Source organism: Anarhichas minor, unplaced genomic scaffold, assembly GCF_050575085.1.
Source record: "Anarhichas minor isolate MPS153535 unplaced genomic scaffold, ASM5057508v1 ptg000014l, whole genome shotgun sequence".
NCBI classification, from domain to species: Eukaryota; Metazoa; Chordata; class Actinopteri; order Perciformes; family Anarhichadidae; genus Anarhichas; species Anarhichas minor.
This window is the reverse complement of record NW_027466460.1, coordinates 10499483-10521081: the sequence shown is the minus strand read 5'-3', so window position 1 is coordinate 10521081 and position 21599 is coordinate 10499483. Positions and strand designations below refer to the sequence as shown.

At 42.0% G+C, this 21599-nt stretch overlaps 2 protein-coding genes across 4 annotated transcripts in view; one reads left to right on the top strand and one right to left on the bottom strand.

The window, feature by feature from the left end:
* Positions 1 to 21599, top strand: part of lrba (LPS-responsive vesicle trafficking, beach and anchor containing) — a 176545-nt gene that overhangs the window by 97112 nt on the left and 57834 nt on the right. For all 3 annotated transcript variants that reach the window (XM_076091417.1, XM_076091415.1, XM_076091416.1), the window contains exons 37-39: positions 2579 to 2703; positions 7288 to 7431; positions 9191 to 9327. In XM_076091417.1, coding sequence (XP_075947532.1) covers positions 2579 to 2703; positions 7288 to 7431; positions 9191 to 9327 — 406 coding nt within the window. The remainder of the gene's footprint in view (positions 1 to 2578; positions 2704 to 7287; positions 7432 to 9190; positions 9328 to 21599) is intronic.
* On the bottom strand, positions 10416 to 12342 carry mab21l2 (mab-21-like 2). The gene has a single exon (XM_076091418.1). It carries the CDS (start codon positions 11921 to 11923, stop codon positions 10844 to 10846), a length of 1080 nt encoding a protein of 359 aa, XP_075947533.1. The 5' UTR covers positions 11924 to 12342; the 3' UTR covers positions 10416 to 10843.

Below are 21599 nucleotides of genomic sequence, written 5' to 3'. Positions count from 1 at the left end.
GGCCTTCCAGACACCTTTTATGACCAAACTAATTACTAATTACACAAGTGGTCGGCGTGAGCCACGGCACAACGCCGACCCTTTTGTTATTTTAATTGTTGATATTTTGAAGAATGGCGCCTCAGTAAATTCTGCCAAGGATGCCCTAGGAGGATGGATGAGCTCTGAATAATTTATCGTGCTTGTGGAAACACACTCAGTGTGCGGTATGGGGGTTGCATAGCGCCGTACATCTCCATTCTTGTTACGGCGGCGCTCTCATTGGGGATTGATGACGAGGTATCTTTCATCGTGCGTCCACCTCTTCCAGCACCCCATCATTAGGACTTCCATTGTCGCCTGTACGCTGGATGAATATGACTGGCAGAGGTGGTCTCTCTGCCAGTCCCCCCCCCAATGCTTTGACTAATTACTCCAGCCAATGGGTCCTCTCCTGATGGATTAATGTGTATTGTGTGAATCAGACAGACCCCCCCCCCCCCCTCTTCCATGAGATGAGAGACGAGTGCGTCCTGATTCGGAGCTGTGCGCCATGCACAACCTTGATAATTATTTTCATAGATGAATACCGGTGCAGGCAGGATGATGAAGTGGCCATTTGCGTTCAGAGACTATCACACACAAACACGGAGCGGGGTCTTTGTCACTGGTGAGAAATCTGGTCTTGCACAGACCTGCACACGCATACACACTCTTGATTCACTGCTCTGAATATACAAAATCTACATTTCCATTTATGCTGTTTTGAAAATATCCCAAACATCTTCCCACATCGTGCTTTCAATGGTCTTCTATGCACTGAATTTACATACGGACTCAAGATATGAGCAGCGACAGCCCTCAAGCATTTTGAGACAGAATTATTTTTCTTCTGTCCAGATAAATCAAATAATCAATGGTTTTCATTAGCCAGGGCATGCCGGGGTTTTAAAGTACCCGCTTGGAAATTGTATTTATTTTCTTGCGTAAAGCTCCTTTCCCTTTCCGAGGCCCCTGTGTGATCATTGGTGTTGAACTGAAGATTTGTGAGGAGCCCCCGGCCAGAGCAGCGTTCAAGAGTAGATCACATAAAGTATGGAGGGGTTCTCCCGTCATAGTTTATGCCACTGAAACCATAAACTGTGTCTTTTACACCTTCACAGGATACACTGCAGCCAGTTATGAATAAACCTGGTCATGCTTTTGTTTTTATTAGTTGAGAAATGTTTTGAATCAATTAAATCTGAGTATGTCTTCTTGTAACATCAGTTTTGCCACCTTTGCACCTTTTTTTTGTGCTTTTAATCTTTTCAAAAAGGTTAGTCTATGGAATATAAAACCATTTTGCACCCACATGGTTTTTAGGTAGCACGAATCGTAACTTACTGTATGATTCATGAGAGCGTAGATCCTGCTGGAGTTGTGTTTTAATTTTTCGCACAGCCCTGCAGAATTGAAAAGATTTACAGTATTTTACGAAATCGTAGCAAATTGTTTGGGTGGATTTTTAGGAATATCTGCGATGAACAAATACAAACAAAATCAACTCCAGGACAAGCCTAGACTAGGATTTTCTTATTTCCTAAAAGTGTTTTCCTCATGAGAACATTTAGTAGAAGTAAAACGACTATTTGACTTGAGTCACACAGTCGGGATGTAGTCTCACTAAAGACCCAAGCGCATGTTGTTTTTCCCTCCCAACTGAGTTGTTAATCATTAACGCATGAGATGTTTTCACAGTTAAAAAGAGTGGATTTTTGTGCTGCCTTTGTTTTTGCACTAAAAAGTTCTTCAAATTAAAAACCCTTTAAACTGAAAAAGAAACATGTAATGAGAAAAATGATTTTATTACGCTTTGTGGTGCCTCCAAGCCATGGGGGTAATGAATATTTTACATTATGTTTTAATTAAACCACTTTCAAAAATAGAAGAGATATTTCATTATAGACAGGTACACAGTGTACACGTGCAATGCTATGTGGCAATGACTCCTCATTAAAAGTTAACACTTTCTTTGCCTTGAGAGCGGAATGATTTACTGACTGGGCCTGGTAAAGGGAGATGGTGAATTGGTAAGAGAAATGGGTGCTGTAGACATTGATTAATATTGGTAATGCTATCCACCCCCCCCCCCCCCCCCCTCCTCCTCCTCCTCTGTGTTTGTAATGGCCTTCTCCTTATCCTGCTAGCCATGAGTCCTGACAAGAGGTATCCTGCTGGGCTTGAAATGAGCCTAGAATGGAGGCATGTGCCCTAGAAGTGTGTGGAAAATCATCACGCTGGCATTTGCTCCTTCCACTGTGATGCACTTAGTGCTTAGTTCACCATCTCACAGAGAGAGGAGGAAAAATGAATGAAAAAGGGAGCACCTTAGTCTCTTTAGATGGAGATCCCGTCATTGTCGAGTACAATGATTTGGGCCGCAAGCTTGTGTCTAAGGGAATGTTTTTAAAGAGTTATTCTGAGGGTAAAAAAAAAAAACCCAGCAAACACAATGCTGTCTTTATGTACGCTTGCTCGGACCAAGCGCTAATGCTGTGCTGCTATACCATGCTGGCTGGTAATTGCTAACACATGTGCTACCTCTGTCTCGCTGCAGCCGGCCGAGGGAGTTCTGGCGCCTGGACTACTGGGAGGACGATTTAAGGCGGCGACGTCGCTTCATCAGGAACCCCTCCGGATCCACTCACTCAGAGGCTACGCTCAAAGCCGCGGCCGAACACGGTCAGTCCCATCCACCAAGTCCCCTTCCTGTTGGTTGCACTCCCTTTCTTACTCACTTGGTGGTAGCACCAGGTACAAGGTAATACAAATTAGTCTTTGCGTTGCAATAAAAGATTCATTGTACAACAAGGCCGTAAAACAGCACCCTCATTTAGATTTCACAAAGGTAGTTTCATACTCTGCCTCCCATTAGGCAAAGCTGGACTAACAATCAACTGTATCTGTAGCATGCTTTGCTCAGGAATTCAGTTTTCAGCTAAGTGGCTATGAATCAAATGAAATGTGATTTTTTTTGTCTGTCCTTTTTTTCTTCGCTGCATAACAGTGGCTTATACCAGTGGTAAGTAGCATTCACGCTCCTATATTTTGTTCCCTTGTTGAGATTTTTTTGTGTTCGACTCAGATCATTTTGGGATTCTTGCTTTTTGATGCATTTGTTTACAGAATAGTTTGTTAGATCAGAGGTAAACTTAAGAGAATATTCTAAATAAAATGAGTTTTGAGGTGTATAATTACGATGAAGTCATTGATTGAATGGGATAAATTGTATTGGTCCTTCAGCTTAATTAACAGACTAGTAAACACAGATTGCAGTCTCCCGAACATCGTTGAAGAGAGAGTCCACATTGTACTCTTAAGACGTGGAACAGTTTAATGGTGTGGAAAAAACAACTTTGCCAATACTCTGCTTTTACCCAAAGTACAGCGTTCTCATTTAAACTAACAGCATTCATTACTTTTTCCTTTAGTATTTAAACAAGGCCGATCAATTTTTCATTGTTTTCGTGCACTTCCCTGTAAAGACAGGTGCCGATTTTCAATAGACATCGTGTGAGAGCAACTTAACATTCCCAGCAGTCACTTGTGACCACAATATCTAAATGACACATGTCCCTGCATCAACACCAGGAGTCACATTTCTCTTCTCGAGTGCACGTAATCCCTCATTTCTACAAAGAAATCCAGCACACCACCAGGGTTTGCAATCATCGTCATGCTGGAGCTACATTTACCAGCTCGATCAAATACTCTCTCCGGTAAACGGTCGTTTCTCCACCAAAAAACGTCCTCAATGTGTCTCCTGCAAAAGTCCCCTTAAATGTGACATCATTCCCGAAGACAAATGGCATGGTGTGACAGGAGTCAATACGAATGTGATCTGAAAAGCAATAAGTGTTGGGGATCCCAGGATCCTGGGAGACTTCTGGTCTGCAGTAATGGCTGCAGTGTGGAGGCAGCTGGAGGCCGAGGCCAGCTGGTCGCTGCTCTTCTGCTGCAAACCTCTGAATTTAACTTTGTCTCCATCTTAATTCCTCCTTGTTTTCCCTTCAGCTAGTTCACGACAGAGAACAGACACTTATGCTCTGTCGTTGACTTCCTTTAGCTGATGAAAAACTGTTGACGGTGTTCCGTCATTCAGGTATTTGGTCTGGTATTCAATTTTATTCTAAACTATTTATGTGCTGTGTTTATTCTTCACTGGGGGGGGCAAATTCCTGAAAACATTTGTTTTCAAAGCCAAGTTTGTGTAAAAATAGTCAGCAGCCAGTTGTGGCAGAGGGTACGCTACCTCGGGAGAGTATACTGCCCGGCTGAAGTACGAGAATATATCATTAAAATAACTCTTTGACGTTGAAGCCTGCCGGCATCCATTTTCTGATGTAACCTTTCGTCTTGTTTTAGTCGACCCGACATTTGTTACGGAAGTGCAGCTCAAGATGAGAATGCAGGGCTGAGTTTTCAAACGGAGCACAAAGGTCATATCTGGCTGTAATTATATTCATCAGATGCAGAGGGGAAAATGCAGTCTCTCCCCCTAAGAAAATATTTAGTATAAGATCAAGCCTGAATTTACCCTAATTTTCTTGCTACTTGTGGCTGCACTTTTCAAATCTCACGCTTGATCATAAAATTAGAAGCAATGGAAAATATTTAGCATTTTTTACTGAGCGATCTATTGTAACAAACGTGTTGTTTTTCCTTTTTTTTTTTTTTTTTTAAAAGAGGGGAATATGTCTTTGCATTTGAACATGGAGAAAATGTGCATTTCTGCGTTAAGGGTTAGGGACAACCGTTATCATTCATACTGCGCCAAGATGATTTCCACAGGAGTGTGTGTGGCTGCCAGTAGGCTTGAGTAGGCCGTTATGTATTTATGCCTGGAAAGAACCATCTTTTCTGGGGGATTGATTTGGTCTGGTCCGGGCCAGTGTTCCAGAGGTGGCAGAGTAAATACCTGAAGACTAATGTCTCTGTTCTGGTAATCAATACTCGCCTCATGACCACACTCCTGGCTACGCTCCCGTTAAAAACAAATTTGTTAATTTTGACAATTTAATTGCTGCGACCATGCATGCCTTGAGTTGTATAAGCAGGTAGTTGAACCTCTCAGTCGGGAAATGGGGTCTTGGAAAAGTGTAACCTGTTGGGATTTATGCACCTTTCTGCTCCCCGTGTGATGAGTGATGAGGTTGAAGGGCCCTGCTCGACTTTTTTTTTGTCAATGTGGCGCGTCTGCTCTTTGCATAGATTGTTTTCTGTTGTAGTCTTTTAAAATTACGATTTGATTTAAATGCCATTTTAATAAGGTGAATGATTGTTGCAAGTTTGTATCTAAATGTTGTATTTATTTAGTATTTATAGCGCTTAATTTTTTAGCTAATTCCATATTATGCACTTGCATATTTCGATTTTAAATCCAACTGGTAAAAGCTTGTACTCTGAAGTTAACCAGCATGATTCCCCAGACACACACACACACACACACACACACACACACACACACACACACACACAACCCCGCCAAAACCTCGGACTTGTCAAATTATATGAAGAAAAAAATAAACACTTTCCACTTTCGGAACAGAGAGTGAGAAGTTAGCGCGTAGCCTGTCACTTATCTGCACGTTTCTTTTATGTGACATGAACAGAATAGCTTTCCTTGCTACACTCCAGCTGACTGGTCAGTATTTTAGTTTCACTTACTTCAGTGTATATTATAGTGAGGAACTATTAATAACTTGTGCTTGAGGGTAATAGAAGGAGCATGTATCAGCCCAGTCTCGAGGTTGAGTTGCGTCAGACTGTATGTGTAAGGCTTAATACTGTATGTTAGTAGTACAGTACAGTACTTGGGGTTGAGCGTTGCTGAGCATGTTGACGGTGAAATTCATAGAAGTTCAGATACATCTCTGTATTTTAAGCTGGTGATGAGGCTTCTGTCCACTTGCTTGGTGTGAATACAATGGCATGTGGTACGTATTAGAGGAGCTGGTAGTAATTTCAGTGCTGCTAACTAAAGAATCCTCCAGGGAGGCTTAATTACAGGAAGACCATTCTAAATATCAGTGAGCTGCATATTTTCCATGACGAGAGATTTTTTATCCTAGCTCCTCTAGCAGTTTCAAAGTATGTTGCCACATGACGCGGCTGTGCATTTGTAGGAAGTGCAATTGATCTCAGGTGATAATGAAGGAAAAAAATGTGTGTTCAGCGTCTAACTGGATTAAAACTGTGTCGCTTTTACCAGAATGCGGGATTAGAAAACGTACACAGAAGCAGCGAAAGCTCCGGCTATTTCGCCAGCTATGTTTACAAAGAGGGAGGGCGTGCCAGCTCGTCTTTGTGCCGTGGACTTGTCTGTGGATCCTCACCATGCACCACTGGGGAATGCAGGGCTCTGTAAATGTTTGCAGATTAACGTTTTTTCTTAAATAATCTATTGGGAACCTCAAGTCATGTTGAGTCGAGATCAAAACGGGCAGTATGTGAACCCTCGTTTTGTTTTAAAATGAATGTTTGACTAATCTTTGTGTTAAATGGTGTTTTGTTTTGATGCATTTAGGGTTTGCATCATGTCAGTCTTTAGTCTGCCTCGTGTTTTCAGTTTGTCTGCCTGCTCGTAGCTCTAGAAGTCTGAAAATATGACAAGTCAGCATGGCTCCTCTGCTGAATGTAGGTTAAACGGCAGTGCTTAGTGAATCGTTTTATCAGAGGCTAAACCTGCTATACTTATAACAAAGCTGACCTTTTTCTGTTTGAAAAAGCTTTGAAAACCAACAAAGATATGTTTCACTAAAGTCATGAATTACTTTAATAATTAGTCTCAAATCGATTGTTTTATGAAGAGTGCTAAATGAATGCAATTCTGAAAATATAGATTCAATTCAAATTCTGATTTGATGTGAGGTTGTTACGCTTATCACTGATGTGAATGGACATCCTTCTCTTTATTTACCACACCACCACTATGGTTGTAGTTTAAAGACGGTAGAAATTAAGCTGATGGCTGATATTAGAGCACAACCACTTAGTCAATCTAAATATAATATTTCCACTGTCGTGGTTTATTGTTTGTAATGGTTGCTTTGATTTGCTGTTTTTAAAGAGAAAAGCTGAATCGGGTGTTTTTGTTTCGGTAAAAAATAAAATTTGCTCAAACATTTGATCATTTAAACTTTGAAAGCCATCAAACAGCACACTGAAATAAAGTAAAAAATGCTTATTGGGGTACAATTATTTTTTATGTATTGTATGCATATGACTTAAAATACTAAAAATGAAATGCCCCCTTTCCCCCTCCAGTGTCCGAGGAGGATGTTCTCAAAGGCAAGCAGTCCATCAGGAGCCAGGCTCTGGGAAATCAAAACTCGGAGAGTGAGACATTGCTTGACGGAGACGATGACACTCTGTCATCCCTGGAGGAGAAGGACCTGGAGAACTTAACAGGTAAAGGAACGGCTCACTCTCTTCCCCTCTCACCCCTCCTGCTGCACTGTTTGTCCTGCAGCTCAAACAAAATAAAGAAACATGCTCGTTGTCATTTTCATGGAGCTTAAATTCCTACATATGCAGTGCCACTGTTGAGAATAGTGAGTTATAGAGCACTTTGTCTTGTGCACCACATCTCCCATAGGATTTCATATTTTCCCCATGATGTTGCTGTTTTACTTTAATATCAGTGTGTTGTTTAGATAAGAAGCCTTCTGTACAAGTAAAACAAAAAGAGCCTTGAATGAAAGCCTTACCCAGCTCTTTCATTATGGCACCAGAGTACTTGTGAAAACACAGTATTTTCAGTTTTCTGTCTGCCACTGGAGGTCTGCTTCACAAACATACAGCAGCAACTCTCTAAACATGTTTTTCTGTCCAGCAGTAGATGAGTTTATCCCAGGATACTGCTTAGCCTGGAATGGGACATTATCTGCAGCATAGCCTAAATAAAACCTCCCCTCAAGAGCCTGATGAAATGACGTCAACACAACCTTATATTATACTTTATCCAGCTCAGGATGTTGCCAGTCCTTTGTTGCCTTTGAGCCGTCTGATATTTAAAGATTACTAATTAAATATAATTTAGTCCGCTAATCGGATTGCAGTGTAATCCGCATTTTTTTCTTCTGTATGTGCAGTGACAGCGCTCACCAGACTAAACTGCATTAATGGGGTTCAGAGTGCTATTATAATAACGCAACTGGAGGACAATAGGATTAAACGTTGAATGCTGTCTAATAAAGTGATGTGTACTGTGAGAATGGAGTCGGGAGAGCTTCAGCTTCTCGTTTTAAGCAGCTGTCTGCTTCAGGTGTAATTGAATGTCTTTGACTTGAATGGAACTAAAAAAAAATAAATAAAAATGTTATTTCAACCCACGGATAACATGTCAGTACTCACGGGGTTCACGAGCGGCAGAGGGATGAATAAATATATGTATGTGTATTCCATCCGTTTGCACGAGTGCGCGGGCGCTCAGGGAAATCAAGCCGGGCTCCGAGCCTCGGTTCTCCGCAGCGCACATCTGCAAATACAATGGCTCATATGTGCAGAGCCGAGCAGGGCTAACAGCCCACAGCTCCCCTGAGCCGGGCGCTCATTGTCATATACTGGCATAAATTAAGATTGATGAGAGATTAAACAGAGCTTCTTTCAACCGCCCGCAATCAATGCGTCCTGACTGACAGTCGAGTTCTGACAATTATGTCGCAAAGTTGCACACTGTTTATCGTTTATTTTAGTGTGAGTTTTAAGACATAGGCCTGTAATATGTTATTTGGATAGATATGTATCATACAGTGGGCAGCTATTTTTCTTAGCTCAATTTGAACTAATTGATTAATTGTAGATTATCTATGCAGGAGAAAAACTACTGACGGTGTTTGAAGTAGCCGTATAGCAATTTGAATATACCGCAACTCTAATACAAATAGTTGTATGTAAACATTATTTCTGTAAGAATCACTCTAAACTTTCAAAATAGAACCAGAGGATCGTTATCTTTGGTGTGTTTATCTTAACATCCGTATTAACTAACCACGTGCAGGATTGAAGGCCCCCGCTGTGTTTCTAACAGGCAAACAAACCGCTCAGTGTAATCCCTTGTTGAGTTTTATATGTTTACCTTTGCTGCGTAAAAGCAGCGAATCCCCCTCCACTTCGGAGAGGAGGACGGTGCGCTTGTCTCTCTGACCGACATGTGTCTGTACTCCAGGCCCAGTAAACGTGAGCACCAGCGCTCAGCTGGTGGCTCCGGCCGTGGTGGTGAAGGGCACTCTGTCCATCACCGCCTCCGAGCTCTACTTCGAGGTGGACGAAGACGAGCCGGGCTTCAAAGCCATCGATCCAAAGGTAAGAGACTCGAGCTCCATTGATCACGTCTCGAATTGTCAAACGTTTTGAAGCCGTGCTCGAACTTTTAAATACTGTGCAGGCTGACGAACACAGTATGTTTCACAACCACGTGCTATTTTAAATGCATTTAAAAGCAGATATGAGTGTGTTGAACACCTGGTAATGTTGTGTCAAAGACGAGATTAATGTATTGTCAGTCTGTCTGAAGTTACAATGTGACTATTTTAAATGAAATGGGGGAATAAATGTTGTTTACCGCATGTTTTTTCTTCATGAATATTTTCTAAAGTAAATGTAACATTTATATTGTTAAGTGGGAATAATAAATCCCGTTTTTTGTGATAAATAAACAAATGATCAAACTTGATATGGGTAAAACATAACGGCACATGGATCATGCCTTACCATTAGTAATCATCAGGATTTGTTTCATAGTAAACAGATTTAAAAAATAAATAAATAAATTGCACGTAAATAGGGCTGAGATTAAAAAAATAGATAAAGTAAAATTTGGACTAATATCGGTAATTCTTCATGTTAGCTACGGGAGACTGCTGACCCACAGGTGGTTGTTTTTGTTCAGTTGAACACTGCATGAAATGATCTGATTTGTTTTTAAACATGTACAGTTGCGTATTTAAATATGTTGATTTAAATAACATGTGCATTCATTTGAATGTGATTTTTGTTTTAGAAACTATTGTTAAAAAACTACAATAATGGTGTCGTATACGATAGCACTGCGTTATCTAAAACCCTCTGCATTAATCAGGTTAAGGCTTCAGTTTGTCTGCAGGCCCTGTGCGCGTGCTGCTGTTAAAGCAGAGAAGATGCTCCCAGGCCTATATATTAACACGAGTCCGTTGATTTACATTCATTCGAAAATCCTTTAGAGCCTGTCACTGTAAAAAAATAGCGTATGGCCTGAAGTCGGCGGTGCACATTCCTTCTTTAAATGTAGCAAACGCTTCCATTTTTCTTTTCCCAGTGTTGATCCCAGGTCAGCTGTCTCTCGTCAAAATGAATCATTTAATGATTCTCTTCATCAGACAATAGCAAAAAATAAAATGCAACAGATGTGCCTGTCATATCAGCTGTCAAAACACGCCAAGACACGAGGCCAAGTTGTAATTTAATTTGCAACATTTTATTAACATTTCTTTTAAAGTCACATAATGAAAAAAATTGAACTTGGCACGCTACATTTTTCTTTCACTTAACGATTTTGTGCATATATTTAAATAAAAGTTTCTTCACTTTGTGAAAACATTTAAAGAAGACAACTGAAAGTCATTACATTTATCTGAAAATGTACCTTCACTTTCTCTCTGGCAGTGGCCCAATTGCTCCATTTAAAAAGGGTTTTGTGGTTTGCTCGCTGCATTATTTTTCTTACTGATTTTTTTTTTTTGTTCACATTGCTTCGAGAATCAGTTGCAGAATCGTATTTGTCCTCAGAAGTTGTTGTTTTTTTATCCCAAAATGTCTCTTCGGTTCTGTCTCGACAATCACTTTATAGTTTGTCCAAACTTTTAGCGTTGGTGAGGATTTCCCTCGCTAGTCTCCACGTCTGCTTAGCAGCAGCCTCCAGGGCCGAGTGAGGCTTTCCCTGAAACAAGTCCAAGTTTGGCAAGAAGTAGTGGGGACATCTGCGGCACTGCAGACAGGATATGAGCTGCAGCAGGATGCCATTCAGTCGGTCTCCGAGGCAAGACTCGTCCCAGTCGGTCTCTCTCGGGTGTTTCTCGCACTCGTACAGCAGCAGGGTCTTCATGTGGTAGTTTTGGAGCGGCTGTCCCGGGAGCTCCAGGTGACGGTCCCTCAAAGTCTTCAGCACGGACAGGCACTTCTTCCTGCAGCCGGCCATTAGCAGCCTGTTCTCGGCCTCGCTGAACTGCAGCACCCAGGCGTCGCTCTCCGCGGAGCTCTGCTTCCCCGTTAACGAGTAGCACTCTTTGGAGAGGAGGTTAAACCCCTCGGCTTTGACTTCCGCTACCCGGTTAGGACCGGGCCAGGGGATGTGGGGCATGGGCCACTGAGCCGCGCTCCGAGGCCAAATCCCAGTGCACTTGAACGCGGGCGTGATCTGCACCACGTACCTCTCCCTGATCCTTAGTCTGACCTCGCTGGTGTCCGCCACCATCTTTACCACGTCGCGGTAGCTGCATTTGTCCACGGCCTGTGCCACCAGAGTCTGGAACCTGGAGCGGATCTTTCTGGCCGATAGGTAGCCCGAGGCGGTGATGAACTCGACCCACAGCGACATGCTCCTTTTACGGCCATCGCTCAGCTTCAGCACCGCGCAGCCGGGCAAAGAGCCGTCATCCACGAAGTTGAACACCCCCATTTGGTTGAGGTAAAGCACCACCTCAAACTCATTGGGGGAGATGACCTCCATCCCCTCGAAGCGCGCATCTATCTCGCTGAGGGAGCTGATGAACCGGGGCTCCTGCACCTCCACCTCCTTCAGAACATCCGACACCACTTTACAAACCTCCCGGATGGTCTTTGCAATGGCCGCTTTGCGAGCTTGGCATCTCTCGTTGTGATATTTGTTGAGCTGGTAAACCAGCTTTGCCTGCGTCGCGATCATGTTCGGGCAGAGGTCCGGGCTGTACACCGGGGAGTCGCAGTAAGTTGACGGATCCAATGCTTACCGGTACAGCCAGAGGCAGACGCTTCGCCGTGCAGGAAAAAGTGTGTGATATCAAAAGTTGTTTGGCTTTGAGCAGCGGATGGACGTCAGCGTGAGGAGGAGGAAACGGATAGGGATGCAACGGTATTAGCCCTGCTAAATATCAGTCCAACCCAACATCACTTCCAGCACCGATAGGTAGAGTCGTATTCAGGCTGCGGGTGCGGGTCACCATCCGGGTCCTGGGCTGCAGACGCTAAAGGCTAACATCGCCTACAGTGACCATCATCTCCTCTTGCTGTTTATTCTCTCCTCTGCGTCCCCGCTCACTTTTTCGTCCACACTCAGCTGTGAGCTGGACTTGTGTAGTTTATGAATGGTTCCTTTCGCAAGAGTGAAAGGGGTCGGGCTTCTTCTCCAGCAATCATGTGCGGAGCTGTCAGTGCGGGCAGCCAATCGGAGCACGAGGAGCTCCAGTCAAGCTTCGGCAGCATCGGGGCGCGCGGAGCTGGTGTCGACTGCTCCCAATCCGACACAGGAACTCACTGCCCAATAGGTTTATACGGGCAGATTCAAGTGTATACTCTGTAAGACTTGCAGCAGTAAAACGTTTATTTTTCAGTGTTGCTCTTTGTGCGTAATTTACCCGCTGCGTTCTGAGGAGTAGGAGTGTATGAGTGACAGCCTTTAACTTTGCACTATTATAAGTCTCTTTTTCTCTCCGTTTTTAATTCAGTGTTTTTCCCCCGTGTTTTTCTCATATGTGAAAGGCTCTGTAATGGCAACGTTTTCTCTCTCTGATTGACAGCAAGTATCGTTTATTGTCATCCATTACGCACTATGTCATTTTTATCATAAGAAGTCTGAATATGTATAACTATCAATCTATTTAACGTGCGATTTCCCTTTTTCTAATTAGACAGGTAGCGCGAGACATGGTCAGTTGGTCACTTTATTTGTAAATTTAATTACAATTTGTAAATTGAATTACAACTTAAAAAATTCAACTAATGCAACTAATTCATGCCATTGTTGTTTACTTATTCTAATTTAAGTTCGGTTCTAAATCCCTTTCATTCTTTTGTGATTGTGTTTTTTATCACATTCACGTAAAATTGTATATTTTTTTTATAAACTATAAATATGTCGTGCTGTTGAAAATTGTTTAGCCGCTTTCTTTTTTTTAATGCAAGTTTAAAATAGTAATTGTGTGTGTGCACCTGCAGCATAGGCTCAGATATACGCTTGAAGAGCGACTGAAACTAACTGGAACGATCAGATAAATGAACGCTAGTGATACCCACCAGATAGACCTTTTTAACTAATCAATTGATTTAAAATTGAATATTTAGTGTTATTTACACAGTCGATATTTTGGATTGAGCCAAATAACTGAAAACAAGACGTGTGTCCGCGGCTTCCTACACACACGAGCGCGCGCGCGGTAATTTGCCCGTGGGTTTATCGCCCTGAACGTTGTCCATGCTGAATAATTTAACCATGGGTCTCTCCAACGGTGTAATTGAAGTCCCCTTGTCACCCAGACTTCATGTTGGAGGACTAAAGAAGTCATTACATTCTCCCACAGACAAGCGGCTGCGGTGCGAGACATATTTAGCAGGCTGGGAATATAAAAATAATCCGGAGTGAAAATCTTATGAAATGTTTAGGCGAGGTATCGTTGCAGCCAGTTACCTTTGCAGTCCTTTAACGCGTGTCTGCTATTCCAGTTAACGAGGTCGCAGTCATGATAAGCTCTTGCGTAAAATTATATGGAGTTAAATGGAGTTTTTCCCGCTACTTTTAAGTCTCTATTCTTTAAAGGCTCATGTTAAATACGTGCTGTCATTTCAAGTGATTATCTTTTCTTGAGCAGCAAAACCTGTCACTTCCTCACTATCATAGTGACATAGGCTCAAACCTTTCCATAGGCTATAGTCCAATCTTATAATTTCAGAAAATAAATCAGACCTACAGTAATGACACCTCAGTCTGTAATATGTTAAATTGCTTCCTTGGAAGTCTTGATCACAGACGATATGGTTAACTGTATACCTATAGCTATATGGAAAAATGTCTTCATATTTTCTCTCTGCATCCCGCCTGTTGAAACTGCAATCCAGAGGCCATAGAAACCAAACACCGCTATATTTGTGCAAATTAAATACAAATAAAATATGCATGAATGTCGTGACACTTGTTACAGCAGTAATGTTACATAATGCACAATATTGATTCAGCAATGATTTCCAGAAACCCATTTACTGATATGAAGTAGCCAACTATGCAATATATTTTATTATATAACATATGTCAATAACATTCAAATATTCTGCACAGTTTTCTGTTATTAGGTTTGACTTGGCAGGGACTGTTTGCCCATCTAGAATAATTAATTTAACTTTAGTTTTCCCCACCAAGAAAAAACATTCAAGGTGAAACATCACTGACGAGCATTGGCTTGTGTGTCCTGACTATTGGATTTAATGGACAAGCGACGCACAACATCTATTTGGATATTGTTCCTAGAACTACTGGAGTATCTTGAGAAACTCTGGCAAGAAAAGCAACAGTTGACTTATTGGGAATTTCTTTCAATAAATAATTTAAATTTTACTTAGTTAAACTAAGATTTGGCATTCCTTTCCTCCGCATCCTACTCAAGTAAAACGTGAGTTATCTTAATGTTTAAAAATTAGGAAAAAGATAGAACCCGAAAGAAGTAACTGAGAAAAAAATGTCTGTTTGATTTTACTCTTTATTACCGAGCTCACAGCTCCTGAGAGATTAATCGACTTGGAGAGCAAGTGTCCAAATATTATGAAGGACATGCTAACTGTAATTTAATGAAATCTACAACGGCAGGCAAAACGCATAATGAATCAGTTTTGGTGTAACTTTCAAACCACATGTTCCTGTGTAACTGTGTTCATTTTTGTTTTATTGCAACGTAGAATAGACTGGATACAGTGGACTTTATGAGATCTATTTTACGAGTTAAAATGTAAAGGTCAGCCTTATCTCAGAAAACTGTATGTACCTTTCGTGTGCCTTACAGTCGTAGGTGGAAAACAGAAGTAGGGTCAGCACACTTTGGGGGCCTTTGGGATAGTTTTTACTTTTTATTCCATCTATTTCTTCTCAAAATATTCCCCTTTTCCCCTTTTTATAGTAAGCATATATACAATAATGACAAAGGCCACCTCATTCATTCATACATTCTTGCTGCTTCTTTGTGCCCTTTATCTACTGAAAACGTTGAGAATTATCTGTGGTTCCTGAAGAGTTCCCCCCCCCCTGGTTAATATTGACTGGAGAAAAGATCAGGGGCCTGTCAGAGAGCTCTTTGATCTGAGTCTGTGTGACGACTCCACGGTGATCCCCTCCCGAGCACAAAACAGTGTCCATGCCAGTGCAAATCTCTGCCAGCTGATGAGTAACCTCACTGCCTCTCATCTTTTGTTTTTCTCTTCTTCTGTCCTTGCTCTGGCCGTCGGTCCTACGGTCTGTGCTTTATTCCTCTTTTCCCTCTCCCTCCTACCAGATTACACTGAGTACCCCCAGGTGGCTCAGTACTGTGTACACTACACTGTTTCCATTAGAGGGTTTACAATCAGTAAAACAACCTCAAAGACGGCATTTGTCTTTCAAATATATTTGAAACATATTTGCTCCCTTTTATGTGACGATTCTGTTTCATGAATGTCAAAAAACATTGTAGAAAATTTGAGTTTCAGTCATAATTTGGTCAGTCTTGTTCATCTACTTGTTGACAGTACTATACTGTACATGTGACAAATACAACATACTTACAATGACCGTGGTCCTTGCAATACTTCTCTAAACGTTATATTTTATGGCTTGGTAGGACATTAGAAGATATTTGAAGAAGGCAATAGAAAGTTTCCTCCCTTTCCCGTTTTGGCTTAGTGTGCTTTGTAATTCCAAGTGAGTGATAAGGGGGGGTTGTGTTGAGGCTTGGCATTTTTAGGTACATGCTCTTTTTCCCTTTTCCTCTCTCTGGAAACATGATCGGTGCTGGGAGAGTGGCTTAGTACCTAACAACACATGCACATGTGCACATAGACCGACATCGGCACACATGTGAACTGAGCGAGTACATTTTGATGCACATTTTGTTGCTGTCTCCTAAACCCGGGTGGACCCAGCTGCTCCCTCCATAGAGGGCTCAAAGAAAATCATCGCAGGCAACTAATTGCCTGGCAGGCCTCTGCATCTGCTCGGCAGATAGCAGAACTGATGAAGTCACGCAGCAGATGTGTGTGTTGCCTGTGTGTTGGTACGCGTGTTTGTGTTTAGCAGCTCCCTCTCTGCGTTTAGACACAAGCCATCAATATTGCATGTGGAGTTATTGTTGCAGAGCCACTCCTGGAGACTACTAATATTGCATGAATGAGGAAGTGAAATTCGCTCTACTCCCAGCTGATTGGTCAAAGGAAATACCAGTAAGAACCTGATTGGAGGAACCCTCCCTTAGATCCTCATTGCACTGTGAGTGTAGTATAAACTGTTCTTGTGTCCAGATAGCAAACTACTGACTACTATTAACTCTTTCTACCTGTGGATTGAGTATGTAGTTCTTTCACGGTGGCAAAATAAATAATGGCATTCACATTAAAGTCATATTATTTCTGATTGTGGTTTTGATTTACAATGTCCCACAATCCATCACGCACTGGAAATGACAAAGTAGAATAAAAAGTGAAAATGCTGAGGATGGTGTGACAGCTTCAGCAACATATTGAAAAATACAGAAAGTAAGTTAAAAATATATTGAAAAAGTTTTTATTTATTTATGAACTTTTCAAATGTTTAAGCCGCCGATTGAAGTTGTGACTTGACTTGTATACTCATGTCAGTATAGAAAGGAAAAGTACACGTAATTGTTCTCCAAAATGTTGCATTGTCAACTGTAATACATTGCATGTACTTTATTAGTATGCTACTGGGACACATTTAGCATTTAGGGAGCAATTAATTGATGGAGAAATGATTGAAATGATCACTTACTGAGCCACTCAACGATGTGAAAATCAATCACAGAAAAAAAGGTACTTCTAAAGACTGTTAAAAAAAAATCATGCCATGCACCTAATGGTATGTTACAATGATATACAGTAAGTGTACACTCTTCTAAACCAAATATCACACGATGTTGGAGTACTCTTACTTTGAATCTGTTATTTTGCCTCATAGTTTTTGTTCTATGCTGTAATTACCTGTAAAACCCGGCTGATGGAAGTTTAACTGTGCTGCTCTTTCTGAATCCTGTGGAGATCCACACTGTTTCCAAAAAGTTTTAGCCAAAGGCCAGATAGAAAAACATTTTGGAAAGAACATCAGTAAATTTCTCCTAAAGGTCAGTGTCCAACCTTGGACTACGCAATGATAAAACCCCCGTTGAGAAGACATTGGTAACTCTAATTAGTGGGGTGGTGACGGCTTCTCGGGGTTAGCTGGAGTGGCTGAATGGATGGTCTCTCAGTCAAAGAGAACCACCGCGGTGTTATGTAGCAACCAGTCCCATATCGTTAAGCTCTCCCTAAAGTGTCAAACTGCTGGGACTGCATCACCCCCCCTCCCCCTCCCCTTGCTCGCTCCACCAAACTCTCATGGTCACCAGGGACGACCTTCGGCTGCAGCTGCCAATCACAAAGAGCCATGGCAGCAAGAGGTCTCTGAGAGAGGAGCCTATTGATTTTCCAGTTAGAGCCTAAGTAGTGTGTGCTATAGGACTAACGGACAGCCCAAGCAGGTATGTCATTATCAATGAGCTCAAGGAAACGGATCCCCTCACTCTCACTCATTCATATTGGCCTCCTTCCCTCCCTTGGTCTCTCCTTCATGCCGCTTCACCATCCATTCCCTCCGCTCTCCTCGTCCGCTCTGACAGAGTGCATCCTGGGATGGTCAATAAATCGCTCAGCCACACCGCGACAACAACCGGCGGAGTGATGGGTTGGGATGACCTTCTTTCTCTTTCCTTCACTATTTCCCTGTCTGTCCCCCCCTGGTTGCCAGGTACAGTGATTATAGCACCTGTGAGACATGAAACATTTCCTTACCGGAGACGCACTCGTCAGCATCGCAGCCGTCATGTATTCCTCCCTGATTTTCTCTTTCCTCGAATCTTAAACATCCAGGGTCAGTTTAATCACAAGCATCATTCCCCGCAGCCCAGTTTGGCTCATCCAGTCATCAGGAAACCCAATTATTATCATGCTGCTCCTCTCGATTTGACTCACTGCTTATGTCAAGTCACAGTCCGAGCTTCGGGAGCTGCTCAACATAAAGACATGTGCAAACAATTACAAATGATTTAGGCCAATTAGAGGAGATAAGGCCAAATAAAGGTTTAAAGCTTCCTGAAGTGAGTTTCTGTTCCCCAGTAGAGCAGTAAAGTCTTGCTACCTTTTTTACTGTCTCTTTAGCTTTATCTGTGTCTCCCTAACACGAAATGCATAGCCACCTCCTCTACACCGATGTTTGTGATATAGTCTCTCGTATTACGGTCCAGTTGTTTGAGTGAGGTTATATCAGCGATGCCTTACTCATTCTGTAGGGATGAGGTCAGCGGTCCCCTGGCCATATGTTGGGTGTTTAAGACTGATGGACGAAGACTTGTTACTGATGGGCCTCAAAGCTTTGAAGAAGCCAAAATACATGTCTTATCCTTTTGCGCTTGGTCTTTGTACTCGTATTTGTCAGATATCCTCTGGAATTTGCCTATTGACAGACTTTAAGATCAACAGAAATACATGTGCAGAATTCAAGATGATTCCTTTTCTTTTGTGAGTTAAGCCATGCTTTACTTAACAGTGAGGTTGACACTTTAAGTTTTTAGTGAAATATCTCAACTATTGGGTGGATAACCATGAAATTTCATTCAGACATTCATGGTCCCCGTAGGATGAGTCATTCAGTCTTTGACGATCCTCTGAATATTCATGTAGGGTCACCATCAGGTCAAAGTTTTTGCTTATCCAGTAATATTAATCAAACTTTATCACATGAATTGGCACCAAATGTTGCACAGGCATTCATGGTTTCCAGATGATGAATCCTAATTAACTGTAGTAATACTCTGACTTTCCCCTTGTGCCACAACAAGTTTGACTTTTGGGGTTTTAAGTGGGTCGTCACGACAACTATTGGATGCATCAATACAGACAATCATCACTTGCAGGATGAATTGTAATAATTTTTATAATCCCTCAACTTTTTAGGTAGCGCCATCATCAGGACATTTGAATCAATGCAATACTTAAGTTCTTCAAAACAATTGGCATTTCCTTCAGCCTCAGCTGTACTTTGTGTTTAGTTCTAATTAGCAATGTTAGCATGCTAACATGCTAAACAAAGATTTAGCTCGAAGCACCTTGTGACAAAGTATAGCCTCACAGAACAGGTAGCATGACTGCAGACTCGTAAGTCTTTATTTTATTTTTTAGCCTCGACGAGATGTAAACCGTGCATCTTGTTCAAAGCAGGTATGAATCTCTGTAGTGAGTTGTAACCGGGTAGGACAGGTCGAGGAAAGACGATTGCCACATTGGCAATCACATAAAGAACCATTAGACACTGTCATCTCGCCACCTAATGATGACTAATGTCTCCCTTCCAATTGCTCTTCCCTCCGACACAAGCACACAAACAACTACCCCATCTCCTTTCACCAGTAAACATGCTCGGCCTCTCTCTATCCCTCCGTTTGTGACCTGACTTTGGACCTCAACACGACCACAGACCACTGTGGCCGAGACCCGGCTCACACTTAACCAAGCACCTCCAGACAAAGAGCTGCCACCCCCTCTTTGCACCTGAGCCTAGCCCCCTCCATCATGCTCCATCTCTGGGTTTGACTGGGCCAGTCAGGGGGCAGGTGCCTCCCCTCCCTTCCTTTGATTGATCCCCTCTCTCCATCATTTATTCCCTTCGTCTGCCTCTGACACACGTGTCAAAGGCAACACACCAGCCTGATGGATAGACCTGTTTATGGATGCCAGTCTGCCTGGTAGGCTACTGATATTACAATCGGCACCTGTGTACCTGCTGTTCACACAAGCCTCTGTTATTCAGCTGAGGTCAGAGAGACAGCCGGCTCCAATTGAAAAATCGATGTCCAGCCCGGCATATTTGAAATTGGAATTGTAAATGTGCTCTTGTTTTGTCAAAATGGTCTGCGCTGCATTTCAAATGATAAAACTAGATCCATATGTTGGAGGATTTGAGTTAATGTGTGTTGTTGGGCTTCCTTTTATCAGTATTTCTAATTTTAGAATGCCTCATAAATACGAAGGCAAAATGACAGGACGAGGACATAATATATTTATCATAGCTGTTAATTCCTAATATAAATCAAGAGTCATTCTAACCAGATGTATTTGTTTTTATAAGGTAAGCTGATAGCACTGCTGTGTAAAGATATCTCATGTGCCGGAGAGCAGAATGTTGCATTGCTGAATGCTGGTGCCTCCGTTGCCATAATGGTTAATGACCCATCCAGTCTGGTTGAAATGGCACATCCACAGGGACATTCTGCAGATTACTCACTCATCCAACACTCATTTCTAGCTGACATCAGCACAACCAAGCTTTACTTCTGCTCTGCAGAAAGAAGACGGTAGAATAAGATGCAGTATAATTAGATTTGTATACACATCTGCACAATAGATTGCAGACAGTCAACGTCAGAGAGTAGTGTCACATTTAGCAGCTTGAGAGAAAGGTATTTAGGAGAGTGAATATTTAACTTTCATTTATCAGGCGGCCAAAGCACAACTGCAAATACATGCTGATATTGCTCCATGTTTGCTGGATGTGCAAATGACTTATGCTAACATGTTTGTTTTAACAACTTTATACAGTAATGTGATATATATGTATGTCAAAGGTGTGTTTATTGTTTATTCTTCCTTAAAAAAACATTAACTCTACAAAGGGTGTAGATGGACGATAGCAGAAGTCTGACTACTAAGTGAATCTTGTTGTACTTCACTTTTCATTTTCACTTCACTCATAATTTATCTGCCTCCAGAATATTGAAGATGCTCACTAATTAAATTCACTCTGTTACAGTTGTATCTCAAAATGTTTGTCACTGATAAACCTGTAGCTCCAATTGAGTCGCCGCCAAATTCTTAAAAGTCTCCACCGCTGTTCCTTTTACACAAGTCCCATTCTCTCTCTCCTCTTTTGCTTCGGACAACCAACCCTGAATTCCCCAACAGGGGTGTACTTTTCACCCCACACCCACTTAAGCTGGTGACAAAAGCCGGATTAGAAAAGAATTTACTTCAGCGAAGCCTTGCACCAACCCCAAAAAAAAGCCTATCCATCACTAAATGGCAAAATGAGAGATTGAAGGAAAGAGGGAAGAATGCGATAGGAGCCGGGCAGCGATCTTAACCTGTCTGATGTTTGCCATGGCGGCTTATAGGGGAACAGAGTGCCAAAAGCATTGAGGCTAAAACACCTCCTGTGCTTCAGCAGTGGCTCTGTGCCGTCTCCTCGATTTTCTGAATATCTGTGAAAAGCATAAACATTCTTTTACTCCGTTTCCTGATGTGCAATTGTTTACTGATGAGCATGACAAATCAAGAAACGTATTCAA

Excerpts from the sequence above, each read along its gene's own strand:
- mab21l2 (XM_076091418.1), bottom strand. The coding sequence starts at position 11,923 with ATGATCGCGACGCAGGCAAAGCTGGTTTACCAGCTCAACAAATATCAC.